An 18,413-nucleotide genomic window follows, 5' to 3' on the forward strand; every position below is an offset into this window, starting at 1 on the left:
ATTTTAATTCATAACTAATTATTAACTTCAAACTACAACCAAATAAGAATAATTTAAACTATCTTAAATTGGAGTAATCATTACATTTCGCCATAATTTTCACCCACAATCAAACAAATATAGCCTAATGAATAGCTTGGTTGGTTTTCACTGTCAAAAATGAACTGTAAAATGAAAACATACAAGATACAGAAAAACATCAAAAGTCACTTCAGTGGGACCAATTCTGTTCCTATCTCGCCGGAATATATATCTTTATTTTAGAAACATGATGTTTTGAAGTAAATGGGAAAATGAGATGTACTGAACCGATTTTTTTATTAATATTCAAAAATAAATAAAAAATTACAAATATTCGCGCGAGATTTGTAGGTATTTTTAAAAAATCCAAACAGTCAAGAATTCGGAAGATCTTGAGTTCTTTTTTTTTTTTTTTTTTAAAAAACAGGTCCGCTAGAAAAAAAAAAATTAAAATGATTTTGGCAATATGATAGACAAAGATAGCAATATCACAATTAATTCAATAAAAAAAATAGTTAAGTCGGATGAAGAATTGATGCCATATAGAAATTGCTCGATTGTAAATCCCATAGAAGTAGAGGGACCCACAAAGAACTCTGACAAAGATAGTTTAATGTTGGTTGTATTGATGCTAAGAAGCCTAAGCAATTCTTTAGTAATTAGTAGAGTTTTAAATAACACGCCATAGCGCTGCTATAGCGTTTTCGGATTATAAAAGCTATAACGCAATAGCGCGCTATAGCAGCACAATATAGACATAGTATTGTTGTTTTTAGATGTTCCACTATGTACGTCTTGCTGACATAAAATCTATGGATTTTGAGTGTCAATTGGTTGAAACAGCTAAGTGAGAGTATGCTACCATTAATACATCGACCTCTTTATCAATTCAATCTTGTTGAGAACTATTTTTAACTATATTTTCCTTCTTTATACAGAGACATTTTAGGCCAATTTTTCCATTACCTTGCCCTGTGAAATCATCATTCACACATAAAAGGGAGTTTTATCTCTCTTTACTGTTCAACAACAAAATTTCTAACCTCACGCTCTTTTTCCTTCTCAAAATTACAAAATTATCTAGCATATTTTTATGTGTCAGTTTTGGTCCCATTTTCTCTATCATCGAGCTGCCAATTCAACTTTAAAAAATAAAGACATCTAAAAAAAATCCCCAGAGCCGCCAAAATGTCTGGAAAAAAAAAGGGCCACCAGAATTCTGGTAGTCCAGGCATTTTTTAAAATATAAAAAGTATGGATATTTTTGTAATTTTTTATTTATTTATGGATATTAATAAATAAACAGTGTATTGAATGAGGAATATAAACGCGTGCTATTGGCTTTGAGTAATCAACATAATTACTCTATTAATAATAATATTTATTTTATTATTATTGTTATTATTATTATTGTTGTCGTTGTTAATATTAGTACTACATGTCTAGCATTCTTGCCCTTCAAATCTTTCTAATACATTTTTAACTTGATCAGTTCCAGGTAAAAATATTTCAATTTTAAAAATATGCATTTTAACTGACATAAGTAAATTCCAAACAATCGTTAAAAAATGCCAAAATGTGTAATATCTAAAGAAGGCCTGAAAGTATATGCACGTGCATTAGTGGATCTAAGTGCAGAATGATGGTCAATTTATTCCAATTAATTATTTCTTTATTCTACAGATATATGTAATATTTTTATGTTTTTCAAATATTGTTAATATTTTAAAATTGATAATTTTGAAGATTTTTGTATGATTGATTTTCATATTCTTATACTTCAAAAACAATTAGTGGTCAGTAAATATTAAAAGTCTATCTCCGCTTCTGTACATGTCTAAATAATACGAGCGTGTTTCCCTTCTCTCTCCAAGAAAGTTATATATATAAAGAGTGAGTCTATGGTACTATGCATATTATGATTTGGCACTGTGCTACGGCTCTATATTCTAGTTTTTAAATCTTAACGGTCGATCCGAACCGTTCATCTTGTTCTCCATATTAATATGTGTTTGGAGACCAAATTTTACATTTTTTGAAAAAAAATTTACTATTTTTTTAGATTTATTGAAAATCACTGTTTTTGGATGGTCCAGAATTTTCAGATCAAGTGATTTTCTAAATATCTAAAAAAATAGTAAAAAAATTTCAAAAAATGTAAAATTTGGTCTTCAAACACATATTAATATGGAGAAGAAGATGAACGGTTCGGATCGACCGTTAGGATTTGAAAACTCGAATATAGAGCCGTAGCACAGTAACAACCCGTGATATGCATAGTACCATAGACTCACTCATATATATATATATATATATATATATATATATATATAGTAAGGCTACCATACATTGCAATGCATAAGCATCTTTGTACATTGGACTATAAATCATCATATTCAAAGTCCAAAAGACCGATCCAAACCGTTCATCTTGTTCTCCATATTACTATGTGCTTGGAGACCAAATTTTACATTTTTTAGAATTTTTTTACTATTTATTATGTCACTTTGAAAATCGTTGATCCAACAGTAACTGTAAAATGAAAAGGCACCGTTGGATCAATGATTTTCAAAGTGGCTTAATAAATAGTAAAACAAATTCAAAAAATGTAAAATTTGGTCTCCAAGCACATATTAATATGGAGAACAAGATGAACCATTTGGATCTGTCATTTGTGTTATACTAAATGCACCGCTAATTGCTCAAAAACTGAAAATAAATGCGATTGAAAGTAAATATATGAGTTTAGAGAAATTTGACACGCGGGATGTTAACGGAGTTCGGAAAAACAAATGCCTACGTCTCTAGGGCATCCCAACCTCTTCTAGGTGCGCCTTTCTATTATCCAATACAAAATGATAACAACTTGAAAACCGTTGAGCCTTTACAATCCAAGCGGGAAGTCAACCGGCCAACTAGAGATGAGAACAAAGTCTCAAAGTTTTAGAAACTCAAGAGAAACACTCAATAGATCACTCTAACCTAATCTAACTTAAGATTAGTTAAGTGGGTTTGAAGTTGTTTGAGGAATTTTAAAGTTTTAAGCTCTCATAACAATGGATTAACTAAAGCTCTCAGAAAATCATGTTTTAGAAAATTAGGGTCGACTTAGATGCTTTGGGAAGAAATCCCAAAGCACTATTTATAGAGACAACTGTTTAATGAGCTATTTGACTTAAAATATTACCAACGTTTTAGTTCAAACTGCGATTTTGATTTTGATTTTCTAAGACTTTAGCTAAATCGTTACCAACGATTGTAAAACGTTATGTGACATTTTGCACTGTAGGAACTTGATCAAAAACAAGAATTTTTGAAGCTCAGATTTAATTAAAACATTACCACGCTGATTTAATTAAATCGTTGTAACGATTGACAAACGTTACCAATGTTTGTGATTAAATTTGAATTTGATACAGCTGTACTTCAGCATTTCTGACATTCTTAAAATGTTACCAACGTTTTAGGATCCTTTTGAGTTTGATCAAGCTGTTACATCAGCGTTTCTGACAGGCTGAAAACGTTACAATGTTTTACAAATGTTACCAATGTTTGTTCCCAGTTTAAACAGCCTCAGACTTACTTTACCAAGTTTATGATTTTACAATTTGTATTCTTGATAAGTGTCTTCATGATTTCTTCAGTCCAAGTATTCCATATTGCAATTTCATTTGACTTGAACCTACATATCTTTCAAAAATAGAAGAAATCGTAAAATTCAATAATTGTATGTTTTTACAAATTAGTCAAATAAACGAAAAAGATTATTGCTAGAACAACAATTTGGACTTTGAATCCAGTGATTTATAGTCCAATGCACAAATATGCCTATGTATTGCAATGTATGATAGTCTCTCTCTCTCTCTCTCTCTAGATATATATATATATATATATATATATATATAGAGAGAGAGAGAGAGTAGAACTAGGGTGCTCTTAAGCTTACCAAAGTTTTGGTGAGCTTAACTCTAAAACACATCAAATCATTTTCAAATGACGAATCCGAACCGTTGAAATCCACCTACCTTACGTGTGATGCATCTACATGTGAAATTTTTAAACATTCGAATTAATTTGGTATAATGTCAAGCGGTCAAAAACGTTCAAAAAATGAATGCACTAAAATTAATTTATTAACCTTCTAATTTTGACCGCTTGACTTTATACTAAATTAATTCGAATGTTTAAAAATTTCACATGTAGATGCATCACACATAAGATAGGCGGGCTTCAACGGTTCGGATTCGTCGTTTGAAATCGATTTGATAAGTTTTAGAGTTAAGCTCACCAAAACTTTGGTGAGCTTAAGAGAACCCTAGTTCTACTCATATATATATATATATATATGACTTGGCTACGGTGCTATATATATATATATATATATATATATAGAGTAAGGCTTGGGTGCTATAGATAGCATAGAGGCCTACGGTGCTACGGCTCAATATTCGAGTTTTTAAAATCCTAATGGTCGATCCGAACCGTTCATCTTGTTCTCCATATTAATATGTGTTTGGAGACCAAATTTTATATTTTTTGGAAATTTTTTACTATTTTTTTAGCTAGGTAGAAAATCACTTGATCTAAAAAATTCTGCACCATTCAGATATTTGATTTTCTACCTATCTAAAAAAATAGTAAAAAATTTCCAAAAAATGTAAAATTTGGTCTCCAAACACTTATTAATATGGAGAACAAGATGAACGGTTCCAATCGACCGTTAGGATTTTAAAAACTCGAATATTAAGCCGTAGCACCGTAGGCCTCTATGCTATCCATAGCACCCAAGCATTACTCTATATATATATATATATATATAACTACTACTGCTAGCGTGCTTCATTTAGTATTTCAACAATAGACTTCTAATTTCTAAAATCTATTGAATCATCTTTAAACAATAAATTCAAGCCATTCAAACCATTCAAACCAATCTTCGTAACTAGGGCTTTGTTTTCATTTAATTTTTTTCTTAATTTACGAATTTATTTTCTATCAAGTCAAGAGGTTGAAAAAATAGAGACTATATATAGTGCATTAAAATACGCATAAAATTCTTCATATTTTAACCACTTGACTTGAAAGTAAATAAGTTAGAAAATTAAAAAATAAATATAGAAACAAAGCTCTCGTTAAGGAGCTTGGGGGGGGGGGGGGGGGGGGGGAGGAGGGATCCACCTACATATTTGGTTTTATAATTTTCAAAGTTCAAACAGTCAATCCAAACTGTTCAAAACCTTTATATTAAAATGTGTTTAGAAATCATATTTTTTATTTTTTTTTTCTACTTTTCATTAAGTATTTTACAAAACAGCTGGTTTTTAATGGTCGAGAATTGTCTAAAATAGCAGATTTATTAAATACTTAACAAATAGTAAAAAAAAAAATTTTAAAATATAAAATTTTATCTCCAAGCACATTTTAATATAGAGATCATGTGCATGGTTTGGACTTTGAAAATTGCAAAACTGAATTGTTGTAAGATGTTATAACTTATAAATATAGTAAGTGGATCCCTTCCCTATGTATATACATATTAGTGTTGTAAATAACGGTATGCGATCATCTGACAAGCAGGGTACTGCCAAGCGATTAATTTGTATGCGGACAAATTAATCTTTTTATTAAATTTATGTATATATATCATAATTTATTTAACTCATTAAACTTATCAAATAAATTTAATTTAGTTCTATTATTATAACATGACACTACATTTATTTTTTCTTAATGCATAAGCATTTTACATGTGTAAGTAACACATTTATTTAATGAAAAAATTAATTCAAAAATTAAGGGTTTTTAAATAATGATAACATATTATTTGAAAAAAATGAAATATTCCAACAGTAAAATCACTAAATTTAGTTTATGATGAAAACTTAGTTTTATAAATGAACATGTTGTACTAATTGAAAAAATTACATCAGTAAGTAAACAAAATATGGTATATAACAGAAGAAAAGGAATATATAAAAAATATTGGATATATGTCCAAGCACAAATAAAACTACAATGCATGATTATAAAACTCATTATCACACACTATCACAAAAAAATAATCAATGAGAAAATAAATATTCACTGGAATAAATTAGAATAAATGTAAATAAACAAGAATAAATGAGAATAAACGGAATAAATGGGAATAAACGAACGATTAAACGGTAAAACGGTGGATTAATCGTTTTCATCTGCAAACAGGCATCCGTTAAGTGTATTCGTAACGGTTTAGCCGATGTTAACGATTAAACGGCCGTTAAGACTGTTTTTACAACACTGATACATATATACTATAGTTGGACTATAATGAGTTGCGAAACAAGAGCCTTGCTTTACTTTACATCCATATTTCTACTTTTGAAAGTAGTTCAAAATGTCGATCAAAATCATTCAACATGATCTACATATTGAGATGTGCTAGGAGACCAAATTTTTTTTTTTAAATTTGTTAGTACTATTTGTGTATAATTTCTTAATATCACTTTTTTATGGTCCATAATACATCCAAAAACAACGATTTTCTACCCATCTAAAAAAATAGTAAAAAAGTTCAAAAAAAAATATAAAATTTAGTCTCCAAGCACATTACGATGTGGAGATCACATTGAGCGGTTTGGATCAGTTGTTTAAATTTTGAAAACGGAATATGATAATGAAGTAAAACAAGATTCTTACTTTGCAAATCAACATAGTCCATCTCCATAAATACATATATAGTAATGTAAAATATGAGTTATAAATTTGGACCAAATTATTCAAATCAATTCGAACTATTTTGAAAATTCACGGAATATTTCTTTTAACAATGAACGGTTCGAATTTGTTCTACAATAATTTAAAATATTATTTACGTACGGACGATACGAGCTCGTTTTGGACTGCCCATGCAGGCATGCACACCTACAAGTCTACACCAATAATGACAAACTTAATTGCATCAGCTGAGCTGTCAGCTGTATGACGACTATATATGGTCTTAAGGACTTTACATAAATATATACACTGTAACCCACCAAGCTCTGGGACAAGGGTCTCCAATTTAGTGGTTTGCTAACGGGTTACCCGTGACCCGTTCCGGGTAACCCGTCAGGGGTAACGGGTAGGGCGGGTAGACGGGTAGGACGGGTACGGGTACAACCCGCAACGGGTAGACGGGTAGTTTTCCCAAAACCACTACCCTACCCGTTTATTACCCGTACCCGTTGCGGGTTGACGGGTACGGGCGGGTTTTTTTTTTTTTTTTTTTCTTTTCTGTTTTTTTTCTGAATTTTTATGCTTTGAGATTCGTGCCAAGTTAAAGGACATCCCGGATGGAGTTTAGATATAGGGGTCCGTTTTGAGATTCATGCCAAATTAAAATTGATGACTCAGATCTCATTCTACTCAGTCAGGTATTGCACTGGATCTGAATTCTATAGGGTGCCGCCAAAAAAATTTTGAAATTCAAATTTTGTAACGGGTCAGGTACGGGTACGGGTAGGCGGGTACGGGTAGGCGGGTAGACGGGTACGGGTTGGCGGGTAGACGGGTACGGGTACAACGGGTTTTTTTCAAAATTATGTTGTCCGGTCCGTTTATTACCCGTACCCGTCTACCCGTTTGTACCCGGGCAACGGGTACGGGTACCACGGGTAACAGGTACGGGCCGGGCAAAACGGGTTCAACCCCTAACGGGTTTAGCAAACCACTAGTCTCCATACAGGAATTGAATCGTCTGCCTCCCTTTCTGTCCTCAGAGTCACTGTGAATAGGCTTCTATTTTAAAATAAAAACAGTAACCAGCTTCTAACAGTAATGGGGACCCACTCTGCAGTGACTCTGGAAGCAGAAATTTTCTGCACCTCAGGGACAGACGATTCGATTCCCTCCATATATACATATTTATTAAAAAGCCCCAAGAGATATATATAGGGATCTCTCAATAAATAAGCAAGTCGATTGATGTAATGCATGCAGTTTGTGATACTCATTATTATTTAAATATGGGCATGATCTCTGTTTTCTTTTTAAAAGAAAAAGAAAATAGGAATTCAGTAGATTGCCTGGTGAGTGGTGCGTCTAATAATGCAAAAGTAGATGAAAGATTTTAAAACTATGCAGTGGAATGTTTAGGAAATTTCACTAGACTAAAGACTGGTTCTTATGTTTACGTTTTTATATGTTTATGTCCTTATCTAATTATCTAGAATTCTACGTGAATTATCAACCAAACCTAAATATATAAAGTGCATTTGGATTCTTAAAAAAAAAAAAAGCTTAAAGGAAGAGTACTGTTATTCGAATTGGTTTGTGAGATAGTTTAGATAGTTTCTAACTCAAATAGTGTGGATTAGTACTAACATGGTGCTATTCATAAAAGAATAATGCTTTTTTAAATTATAAAATTTTCAATGGTGTTAATTTAAAAGTATTAGTTACATATGAGCATTCCAATATATTCCACCATGTTTGCATCTTACCTCCTTTTTATATTTTTGTAATAACACAAATTTTAAAACTTATATATCAAAATAAAATTGTTAGTTGTGATATATATTATTTTCTCAACATGTGCATACAAAATAAACACTTTTCAATTTTGTTTTTATATGAATTAATAAATAAAAAAATAACATTCAAAAATTATCCAGGTGATGCGTATTTACAATCTCATGATAACAATCAAATTAAAGTTTAAAATATCATACCTTTCTACATATGCATAGAAAAAAAAATGATAAGAAATACCAAATTTTGAGCCATTTAAACCTCTAATTTACAATGCTAATCTAAGGAAATTTTGAAATGCACATTCCAACCTCTAAGGCCCTGTTCGGCGGTCTGCTAAGGAATAGAAATGAGAATCGGAATAAAAAATTTTGAATTAATTTTTATTGTTCACCGTGGGAAAAAAAACTATGATCTAAATAAAATTTTTTTCTCACATAAACAGTAATCTGCTGAACAGGCCTAATTACCAAACATACTGGTATGGTGAAACAGAGAGATTGGTCAGCCTATATATGTTTCTCAGGGATCTATAATTTCATATATATTGCGCTTTTCCCAAGTTATCTCCATGCTCTAAATGCGGCTGCAGAGGCTCTGAGGGGTCTCATGGGTCGCTCACTCGCTCCACACTTGTTTGATTATTGTAAATTTGTAGTTGGGATTAGGACCAACCTAAAAGTTCCCAATTGGATATGGAAGATTCCAAAAAGTTTCTGGAATGTTCCAGAAATTTCTAGATATAAGAAGTGGGTCGATCGTTTCAGAATCTCTAATTGGAATGTATTTCATATATTTCATATTAACACTAGCTAGTTGTTTCATTTTTGGTATCTTTTACTGTTTGAGCAACAATTACTGTTGGAGTTGTATAGGTCTCCTATGAACAGAATATTAAACAATTAATTTATTGTTTCAGAATCTCTAATTAGAACGTATTTCATATTCAACCCTACTTGTTTCATTTTTTTTCACTTTTAAGTACTTGTAAGAAGTTTCTTAGTAAAATTTTGAGCATGCGACTTTTCACATGATAAACATAATAATGCATGATTTTTAGTAGCATATTACATAAGGACACATTTTATTTTGTTTTGTTTTGAAATTGAAATTGAAATTTAAAAAATTTCATTTAGGCCCTGTAGTTTTCATTAAAAATAATTTTATGAGGTTCTAAAGTTTCAAAAATAATATTTTGATCTTGGTGCTTTTAATTCGTACCCATTTTATCTTAGCATTGACATTTGTTAAAGAAATAAATGAGAATTCATGTTATTCTGTAACTAGAAAGTTAATTTATGGATCCAAAAGTGTATACAATTTATTATTTAATTTTATGAAAGGGTTGGATACACTTCAATATATTATAAATATTATTCTCAAAAATTGAACTTCCGTCTTTTCCAAAGGAAACGATAATTTGTGCATACCACTACCCTAAGTGTGTGGTTCAAGTATATAAAAATTTTAGTCATACATAATATTCTTTTAATAGTCAGCATCGACATCACTAATTTGTATGCATGATATCAATATATATGTGATTCATGCAATCATCTACGAATTTGTGGTGCATGTACAAATGATATCGAAATTGCCACCGTTATCCACATCGATCATAATGAATAAAGTATTGGGATATATATCCATGTTTTAAATACTTTTATATATAAAACAAATAATTTGATGTAAGCATGAAATTTTTACGGATGAAAAATGAAATACTAAATCTTGGAGGAGCCAAATGAAAACAGAGCCAACAAAAAGAAAACATGGATTCATATATATATATATGATCCATTTTCTAGGGTTTAGGTTGAGATTGGGGGATGTATCTAAAAGATCAGGGATGAAGTTAGAAATTTGAAATTAGAAGGATTAGATAATCTAGTATAGTGTAATTTTATTTAATAATAAGAAAGTTAGAAAGTATTGATGCATGCAAATGTTACAAGGTATAATTAATGGACATAATTACAAATTTTTCAATTTGTAGGGGCTTAGTCAACCCCATAACCCTGGAATCCGTATCGTCCCAGGTATCTTTTACAATTAGTGATCCGGACCGTTCTTTTAACTTTGCACGAATCTCAAAGCACAAATAATGCTGGCCCTGCACCATCCTGAATAGGCCTCTTTTTTAGTTAATCTGAAACTGTAAATAAGTGGACCGCACCGTCCAATTAATACCTGAGAAAATACTTGTCCATATATAAGCCTGTGAATCTGCCCTGTAAAAGATCATTGTATTTTGACCAACTTATCAAGTTATTATTATGAAAAGTTACTAGTATCGTGACCGTGCATTGCAACGGAAATATATTATAAGATTGAATAAAATATAAAGAGATCTTTTTACTTGACATTCACACAAAATTAAGAAAACATATATTTAAATGAAAATAAAAGACACAAATGAAAAAAAATAGATATCCAAATAATAAATAACAATAAAAGAAACAACAACAAATGAAAAAAAAAGGATCAAATATAATATAAAAAAATTCTTGAAGTATCATTGCTATTTAATATCTAATTTTCTCCACAAGCAATACATGTTATTAAACGATTTAGATAAGAAATAATATGTAAATAAACAAAATTGGAAAATATATGATTAAATGATTCAAATAAGGATTTTTTCTACATATATATTCAGATCGGAAAGATATGATTGTTTCCATCAGTACAAGATCTGTTATTCATCTATTCATAAAGATACAGTAGTCCTAAATAAAATCCAAAAAGATATGATAGTTTTCATTTTTATTGTCGAAACTATGGAGGAAAAGGAGAAATGAAATGAAGAAAACAGATAAATAAGGAAATAATTTAATTATAGGAATTGGAGATAGTTGTAAAGAAAAATAAGGAAACGGATCGCTAGGAATTCATTCAATTTTAATTGTGACAAACCATGTAACAGTTCTTGTGGCGAGTTTGTTTTTAACTAAATTTAGACTTCTACACATAAAATAGATGTATTTAATCAAAAGAAGATAGATTATGTGATTGAATGGCTGATATTCAATTTGAAAGTTCATCTTTCAATCTCAGCCATTGGCAGATCAGGACAACTACGTGCATAACATAAGAATGAAGATATGTTAAGTGCAGCAGAAGGAATTGTCAACAAATCTTATTTAAATTTTGAATCATTATCTATTGTCAGTCACAAATCCTTTATTAATTTATTTTTTATTGATGCCCTTGAATTTATGATAAATTTATAGTAGTCTAATTTTGTTAATAGAAGTTAATCGTCAATTGAATTTGGTTTAATTAACTAAATGTATCCAAATGAAGCGACTTAATTTATAAAAAGCTATTACGAACAATGATTGGCGATGAGATCTATTTGGTCATGTTTGGTTGTGGACTAAAGTTAACAAGGCCTAATTTGGTTATTCCAACTTACGTTGATCAATATTATTCATGTTTGGTTGATATCTAAAGTTATACCTTGACTTAAATTATTTCTTGTTTGATAAGAATTTGATAGCTTAAGATATGATTTGATATTACAAATTATTTTGTCCTACAAAATTTGTAATAACAACAATAAAACTATTCTTTGTATTTTTTTTCTTTTCATTTTGATTGAAAGAAATTGTACAAGAAAACGAGTTATGTATAAATTAATTATATATCTTAGAAAAGCACATTGTATTTAATGAATCTTATTTAATTAAAGTTATACGTGTACTAATTTATTTGTCAAAAATGTGTTAGGTTGATGGACAAAAAATTTATTATTTTGTAGTACAATTTAAAAAATATTTTATTTATTTATTTTCTAGATTACATATTTTGTTGATTTAGAAAGTTATGCCATTTAAAAAAAATTATTAATTCTATAATTGATAAAGTTATAAGTTTCCTTACAGGCAAATGAAAAAAAAATTGCTTATTTTATATTTCTTAAAAAGTGATTAAAAATAATAAAAATAATGAAAAGATAGGCTTCATACTCAATTAAAATTAAACCATCTAGAGAGGTGGTTTAGTTTAGGCCAATTTAGTCTGACCTAAAGATCGGCTTATTCCGTCTTAGTCTGGCTCAATTAAACCACATTTGGTGGAATAAGTGAGGCCTAAAGCCCCTATTCCACTGTTTAGTCCACAACCAAACATAAGATTTTCTTAGGGGTGCAAACAGATCGGATACGGATCGGATAGTACTCAACCCATATCCGTATCCGTATTTTTTTTTCGGATACGGATACGGATCGGATAGTAATCAGATACGGATACGGATCGGATATTAAACGGATACAGATTTGGATCGGATATTTTCATATACGAATAGAGATACGGATATAATTCGGATTTCTAATTCAAAATATATATCTAATTAACTTGTTACACCATTACAAAATATATATCTAATTAACTAAACTTCACCAACACAAATATAACTTTAATTAAAAATTCCAACACAAAAGATCCTCTTTAAAGATATTCTAATACAAAAGATAAATAGACACAAAAAAAATTCTCTCAAGTCTTAACATATCCGGATATCCGAAAAATTAAAATATCCGGATCCGGATAATTATCTATATCCGTATCCGTATCCGATTCCGATTCCGAAACTCAACCCGTATCCGTATCCGAATCAGCATAAAAATAATCTGTATTCGTATCCGAATCCGCAACTATCTGTATCTGAATATCCGAATCCACAAAAATTCGGATACGAATCCGGATTCAGACCAGGGGCGGATCTACTGTAGCACAGGGGGGGTCAGTCGCCCCCCCCCCCCTGGATTTCGAGTTTTAGTGGTGATTTATTGGTACCGATCGACTCTGCCCCTCCCTGGAAATTTTTTTGCCCCTCGTTGGGTGTTTGAGTTATAATTCGGATTAAATTTAGTGTTAAAATCAAAATAAAATTTTTGAATTATGATTGGTAATATTAATTATAAGTTATAGGATCATAAATTATAAGTTACGGTGTTGAAAAAATAAGTCAAAACATTATTTTTTTATCGAGTACTCAATTAGTTAATGGGTTTAAATCCGATTCGATATTTTTTTACCCCTCCCTGACGAAAATCCTGGGTCCGCCCCTGATTCAGACGGGTAATATCCGACCCGTTTGCACCCCTACCTTTGCTATTAAAAATTGTTTCCGGTAATTGAAATTCAATGAAGTAATGATGCGATGAAAACATACAACAATTAATAAATGGGCTACACTGGATAGTCTCTATCTAGATATCAAAAAAATTAAAAAAAAATAATAATAATAATAATAAATGGGCTGGATCATAAGCAAATAGAATGTATAGAACTGTGAATTATAAAATTTACTAAAAATTCAAAACAACAATTTTAAATACTTTCAAGCCTTTTATATCAATATGGATGTTACATCTTTAATTATATGAACAATCGACGAGATACTTCAGATTAACAGAATGAACTTTCCGTAATTAGAAATCTATATTAACTAATTTAGTATCACATGCATGAATTAATCCGGCAAAAAAAATATGATGCAATTAATAACTGAATTTAATTTCAGAAAATTACAATTAATATTCTATCCGGATTAAAGAAATTGTCTGTTTGAATAAAATCATGAATATTTGGAGAGCAGCAATTTATAGCATTACAACTTTTTTAATATCCAGCATGGATTAAAAATTAACTGTAAACAGTCGAAAATTTGATGATAAATCCAAACAATTAGTAACACATCAAATTAAACAGGACGGCTGTGATGGTCCCTAGCTCAAACAGCGCTGCTCCCCATAGCTGAACCATGTTCTTCATACAATGTCATGCATGACACTGTTAGCGATCGTTGGAAATAGCGTAACCCTTGTTTTCTCTCTGCCTCTGTTTTCTCCTCTCACCCCCACAAAAAAAAAATGGGGACCAAAAATGAGAAAAGGAAGAACAGACCAGTTTGATCTAAGGACCACTAACCCACAAAGTACATAATTCCGTGATCATTTGATTGCTTCAAACTGGTGAAATTATTATGTCATTAACTTAGCAAAAAAAAAAACATTTCTTTCCTCCTTTGGATATAGAAATTAACATTTGATATCCAAATGATATATGACATGACATGTAGTGTACTTGGTTGATACAATATCAAGCCCCACAATCTGTATATATAGAAGCCATTGATTTCTAATTTGTAAGCCCCACAATCTCTCTCCATCGGATAATTGTCCCCTACCTTTGGAAACAAGAAACGGTAATAGATTCATGTATGTTGGTCCATAAGGTCAATATTAAAAACATCTTTCTTGATCATGCAATGCAATCTTTCTCAACAAAGTATACCACGGTCGCTAGCAAGGCACACTCAATCGTTATGAATATCGATCAGAATTCAAGTTAATTAACTCTAGTTAAGATTTGATTTGCTTATTGAGAGATCGAACTCCGGATACTTGGAACTCTTAGGTCAATTTGGATTTAATTATGTATTGTTTAAATTAACTAGAGTGCTGAATAACTAGAAGTAATTCTATTATATGGTGTAAATTATTTGATTAATTACCGATCAATTTAGCAAGTTTAGGGCTAAAAATTACCGACAAAATAACTTGAAACTAATTATTTTTCTATAATAAAATTATAGAAAAGATGTTTCATTTAGGGCTTAAAATATGAGTTTCTTATATTATATCATGAATAGAATGATCCTTCAAACTAAGCATCTTACTTAAATACATAGCTAGTTATGTTCTAGCTAAACTTCAGCAAGTCCTTCCATATATCTGTTCAAATTCTAACCCGAACTCAAATTAGCATAAAATCTTAATTCATTGAAACAAACATGAGCAAATCCTGAGCAAAGAACTAAACTTTGCGGTTCTATCGCCATCATCTTGAAATAACAAGAAAAGATGGAGGGAGAAAACATGCATGCACTAAAAAGGGGAATGGAAAAGGATTAACCTAAAATTTGTATCAAGAAAATCAAAGTCCAAATTATTAGATGAAGCAAAGCTATCTTCTTATTCAACTTAAAATTCAACTTAAAATATTTACAATCAAACCTTTTATACAATCACACCATTAATATTAGAGGCCACACTAGTGCACATTATATGCACTCAAAAAGAAATACAAGCAATCACACCAATAAAATAAGATTGAGATCTTAAGAGAAAAATAGTAGCCCATGTGCGGCAATTCAAGTATTACCACACTATTTGGCCGAAAAAAAGGAGTAATACCACACTAAAAAGGAAATATCACTCTCTTGCACACTCGAACTACTATATAACAAAAGAGGGTGACAAAAAAAATGAAAAAAATAGCTTAATTATGATAATAATTCAATCTATATTATTATCTTGTTCATGCATCGCGCACCTCGAATACATTCCTTGTCTTCACAACAATATCATACATGTGTACAAGGCGAAGGCGAGAGAAATCCCTTGGCAGAGAGATTAAATGCACCGACGACCTCTGGTGGAACTGTAAAAGGTCAGGATCATTTAGGTACCGCTCCCAGCCTAATGGAGCAAGTTTCCTTTCTAGCATGTCATAAGATGTCACAGTTTCATTGGTCGGTACATGGACCAACACCTTTCTCTTGTTGTTAGCATTGCCGCTACTATCGCCACCATCTCCACCGTTGTTACCGATGCAACGTACCACTCCATCCTTGAAAACCCAAACCCCTGACATTTGCAGAGAGATCAAGCTCAATTTTAAGATTTTAGTTTGATGAAAAATAATTGGTTATAATTGTTAAAAGGGGGTTTTGCAGGGAATGAGGAAAGAGGGGGGAAAGGAGGGGTTTATATACAACAGTGGGATGTGTAAATGAGAATATTTTTTGGTGTGTGAAAACAAAAACTGAGATGATGTACTCAAGAGGCCTCTGTGGCTAAGGTGGGCCCCAAGTGATCCACCTCTTATATCTTGATATACAGGCAGATGTTATTTGATTTTGGGAACTTTATATTGTTGGCAAAAAATATGATTCTATAGTGATCATACTACCAAAGGAAACAACAGTCAGAGTTTCAAATCAGGTTTATGCTGGATTTGTGCCAAAGTGGTCTCAGGTCAGGATCAACTTTACTACTTTTAAGTACTTAATTATGTGCTAAATCTAAATTTATTGTATTGACCATATACGCTAGCTAGTCAGAGACGTAGGAAACTAGGTTGTGCAAAGGTATCGTAGGTGATATAGATTCTCACCAAAAGTACAAATCAGTAAATTGAAGTTGTTGTCATATTCACCAAGTGTAGCACATAGGTATCTTGGTTTCCTCAGATTACATGATTAGTGTGTTCCTATCAAGCCTTGTTATCAGGTTTTTAAGCTAGCTTATTGACTTGTAGCTAGGTTCTTTAATGAGCAGAAAACAAATTGGTCAAAAGACAACTTCAGAGCTTCAGTATGTTAAGCACTTCATTTTCAATATAAACACTCTTAATTAATTGGCGGAGGTATATGCACTAACTAGGATGGAAAACAAACCATGCCAGATCATGCTAGACGACTTTGGCACATGAATATAACGAGTCGAGCTTAACTGAACTTAACTTTAGTTTGAGCTTCGTGATCGATTCGTTGCTAAGTGAGCCGAACCAAGCAGCTCGTTAAGAGCTTGTTGTGCTGTGAGCCGCACATAAATCAATGAATTGTGTCGAGTTGGTGCGGTGTGTCGCACATAGACCACATATTGACCTCTTCTCTCTGTGATGATGATGCCTAGTCGCTCTCTCCCTCTCTTCCTTTTCTTGTGATGGAGATTGAATCTTCTTGTTGAATAGAGCTTCATCAGCTCTCGCTCGGCTGTATTAGTCCAATTTAGGATTTGATTGAGAAGGGAAGGGGAAGAAGGAAGCTTTGGGTGAGTGTAATTGGAACTGTCAAAATCAGAGTTCGAAGGAGGCCTGAGTCGGAGGCTGTCTAGCAGGAGAAGGGGTAGAGAGTAACAGAAATGATAGGTCGGATAGCTGATGAGGTAACGATGGTGGCGGTGGAGGAGGTGATTTGGACTCACAAGCTTGAAAGAAGGCTCTTATGGTAGACACGAAGAAAAATAGTAGAGTCGGAGAAGAGCCAACTCATTAGCACCTCGAGCCTCAATCAAACGAGCTAATTAATTATGAGCCTTTTCCGGATCAATCTCGAATGAGTCACAAGCTATAATTAACAAGTACAAACCCCACCTTAAACATGTAGAACTTGACGACCAAAGTAATCTATTAATGATTCCGATCTCATCAAATTAGAAATAACTTTGGACATATTAAGGCAGTTAAAATGAACCAGAGATGAAGTTATTTTCAATTAAATGGAGAAGTCAGATTAATCATCTATTATTATACATTTTAGTATATGGCGATAATGTACGTTGACATGCATCTGTGTTATAACTAATTTATGTTAATGGAGATAAGCAATTGGAATTTTTATAGGGTGATAATGTGGGGACTCAATAATCCTGTGGTATTTGGAGTAATAATTTTGAGAGTTTAATTTGATGAATATCGATCGAGGCAATTTAATCCACAGTAGAAAATTGGATCGAATATGGCTTGAACTAGGTGTTTCACGGGCTGATAAGTGATAACACACTCCGGATGTGTATAATTAATGCACTAATATGTTACTGACTGGGTTGCAACCAAAGAACAAAAAAACAATGCAACCCAGATGCATTGACAACGCATGGGGGGCCAAAGTTGCACTTTTTCAGTTTTACTTTTCATTTGATCATATCCACTTCTTCATTGATCAAGACTAGTAAAAAGTAAAGTTAACTAGGCACACTAGAAATTTCAGGATTTGATGGTTAATTATTTTTTTTTTGTTTTTAGTATTATGGTATTTTTAAAATTTTCAGCTATATATTTTGAAAGCAGCTAACAGTCCTCCAACTCCAGTCCCTCAAAAATTCCTG

At 31.6% G+C, this 18,413-nt stretch overlaps 1 protein-coding gene across 1 annotated transcript; it reads right to left on the reverse strand.

Annotated features, from left to right (window-relative positions):
* Nucleotides 1-15,491: 15,491 nt before the first annotated feature.
* Nucleotides 15,492-17,535, reverse strand: LOC144561093 (flowering-promoting factor 1-like protein 4). The gene has a single exon (XM_078310312.1). It carries the CDS (start codon nucleotides 16,174-16,176, stop codon nucleotides 15,841-15,843), a length of 336 nt encoding a protein of 111 aa, XP_078166438.1. The 5' UTR covers nucleotides 16,177-17,535; the 3' UTR covers nucleotides 15,492-15,840.
* Nucleotides 17,536-18,413: the final 878 nt, after the last annotated feature.

This window comes from Carex rostrata, chromosome 10, assembly GCF_964058835.1.
Source record: "Carex rostrata chromosome 10, lpCarRost1.2, whole genome shotgun sequence".
NCBI classification, from domain to species: Eukaryota; Viridiplantae; Streptophyta; class Magnoliopsida; order Poales; family Cyperaceae; genus Carex; species Carex rostrata.

Coding starts and splice junctions, on each gene's coding strand:
- LOC144561093 (XM_078310312.1), bottom strand. CDS start 16,176: ATGTCAGGGGTTTGGGTTTTCAAGGATGGAGTGGTACGTTGCATCGGT.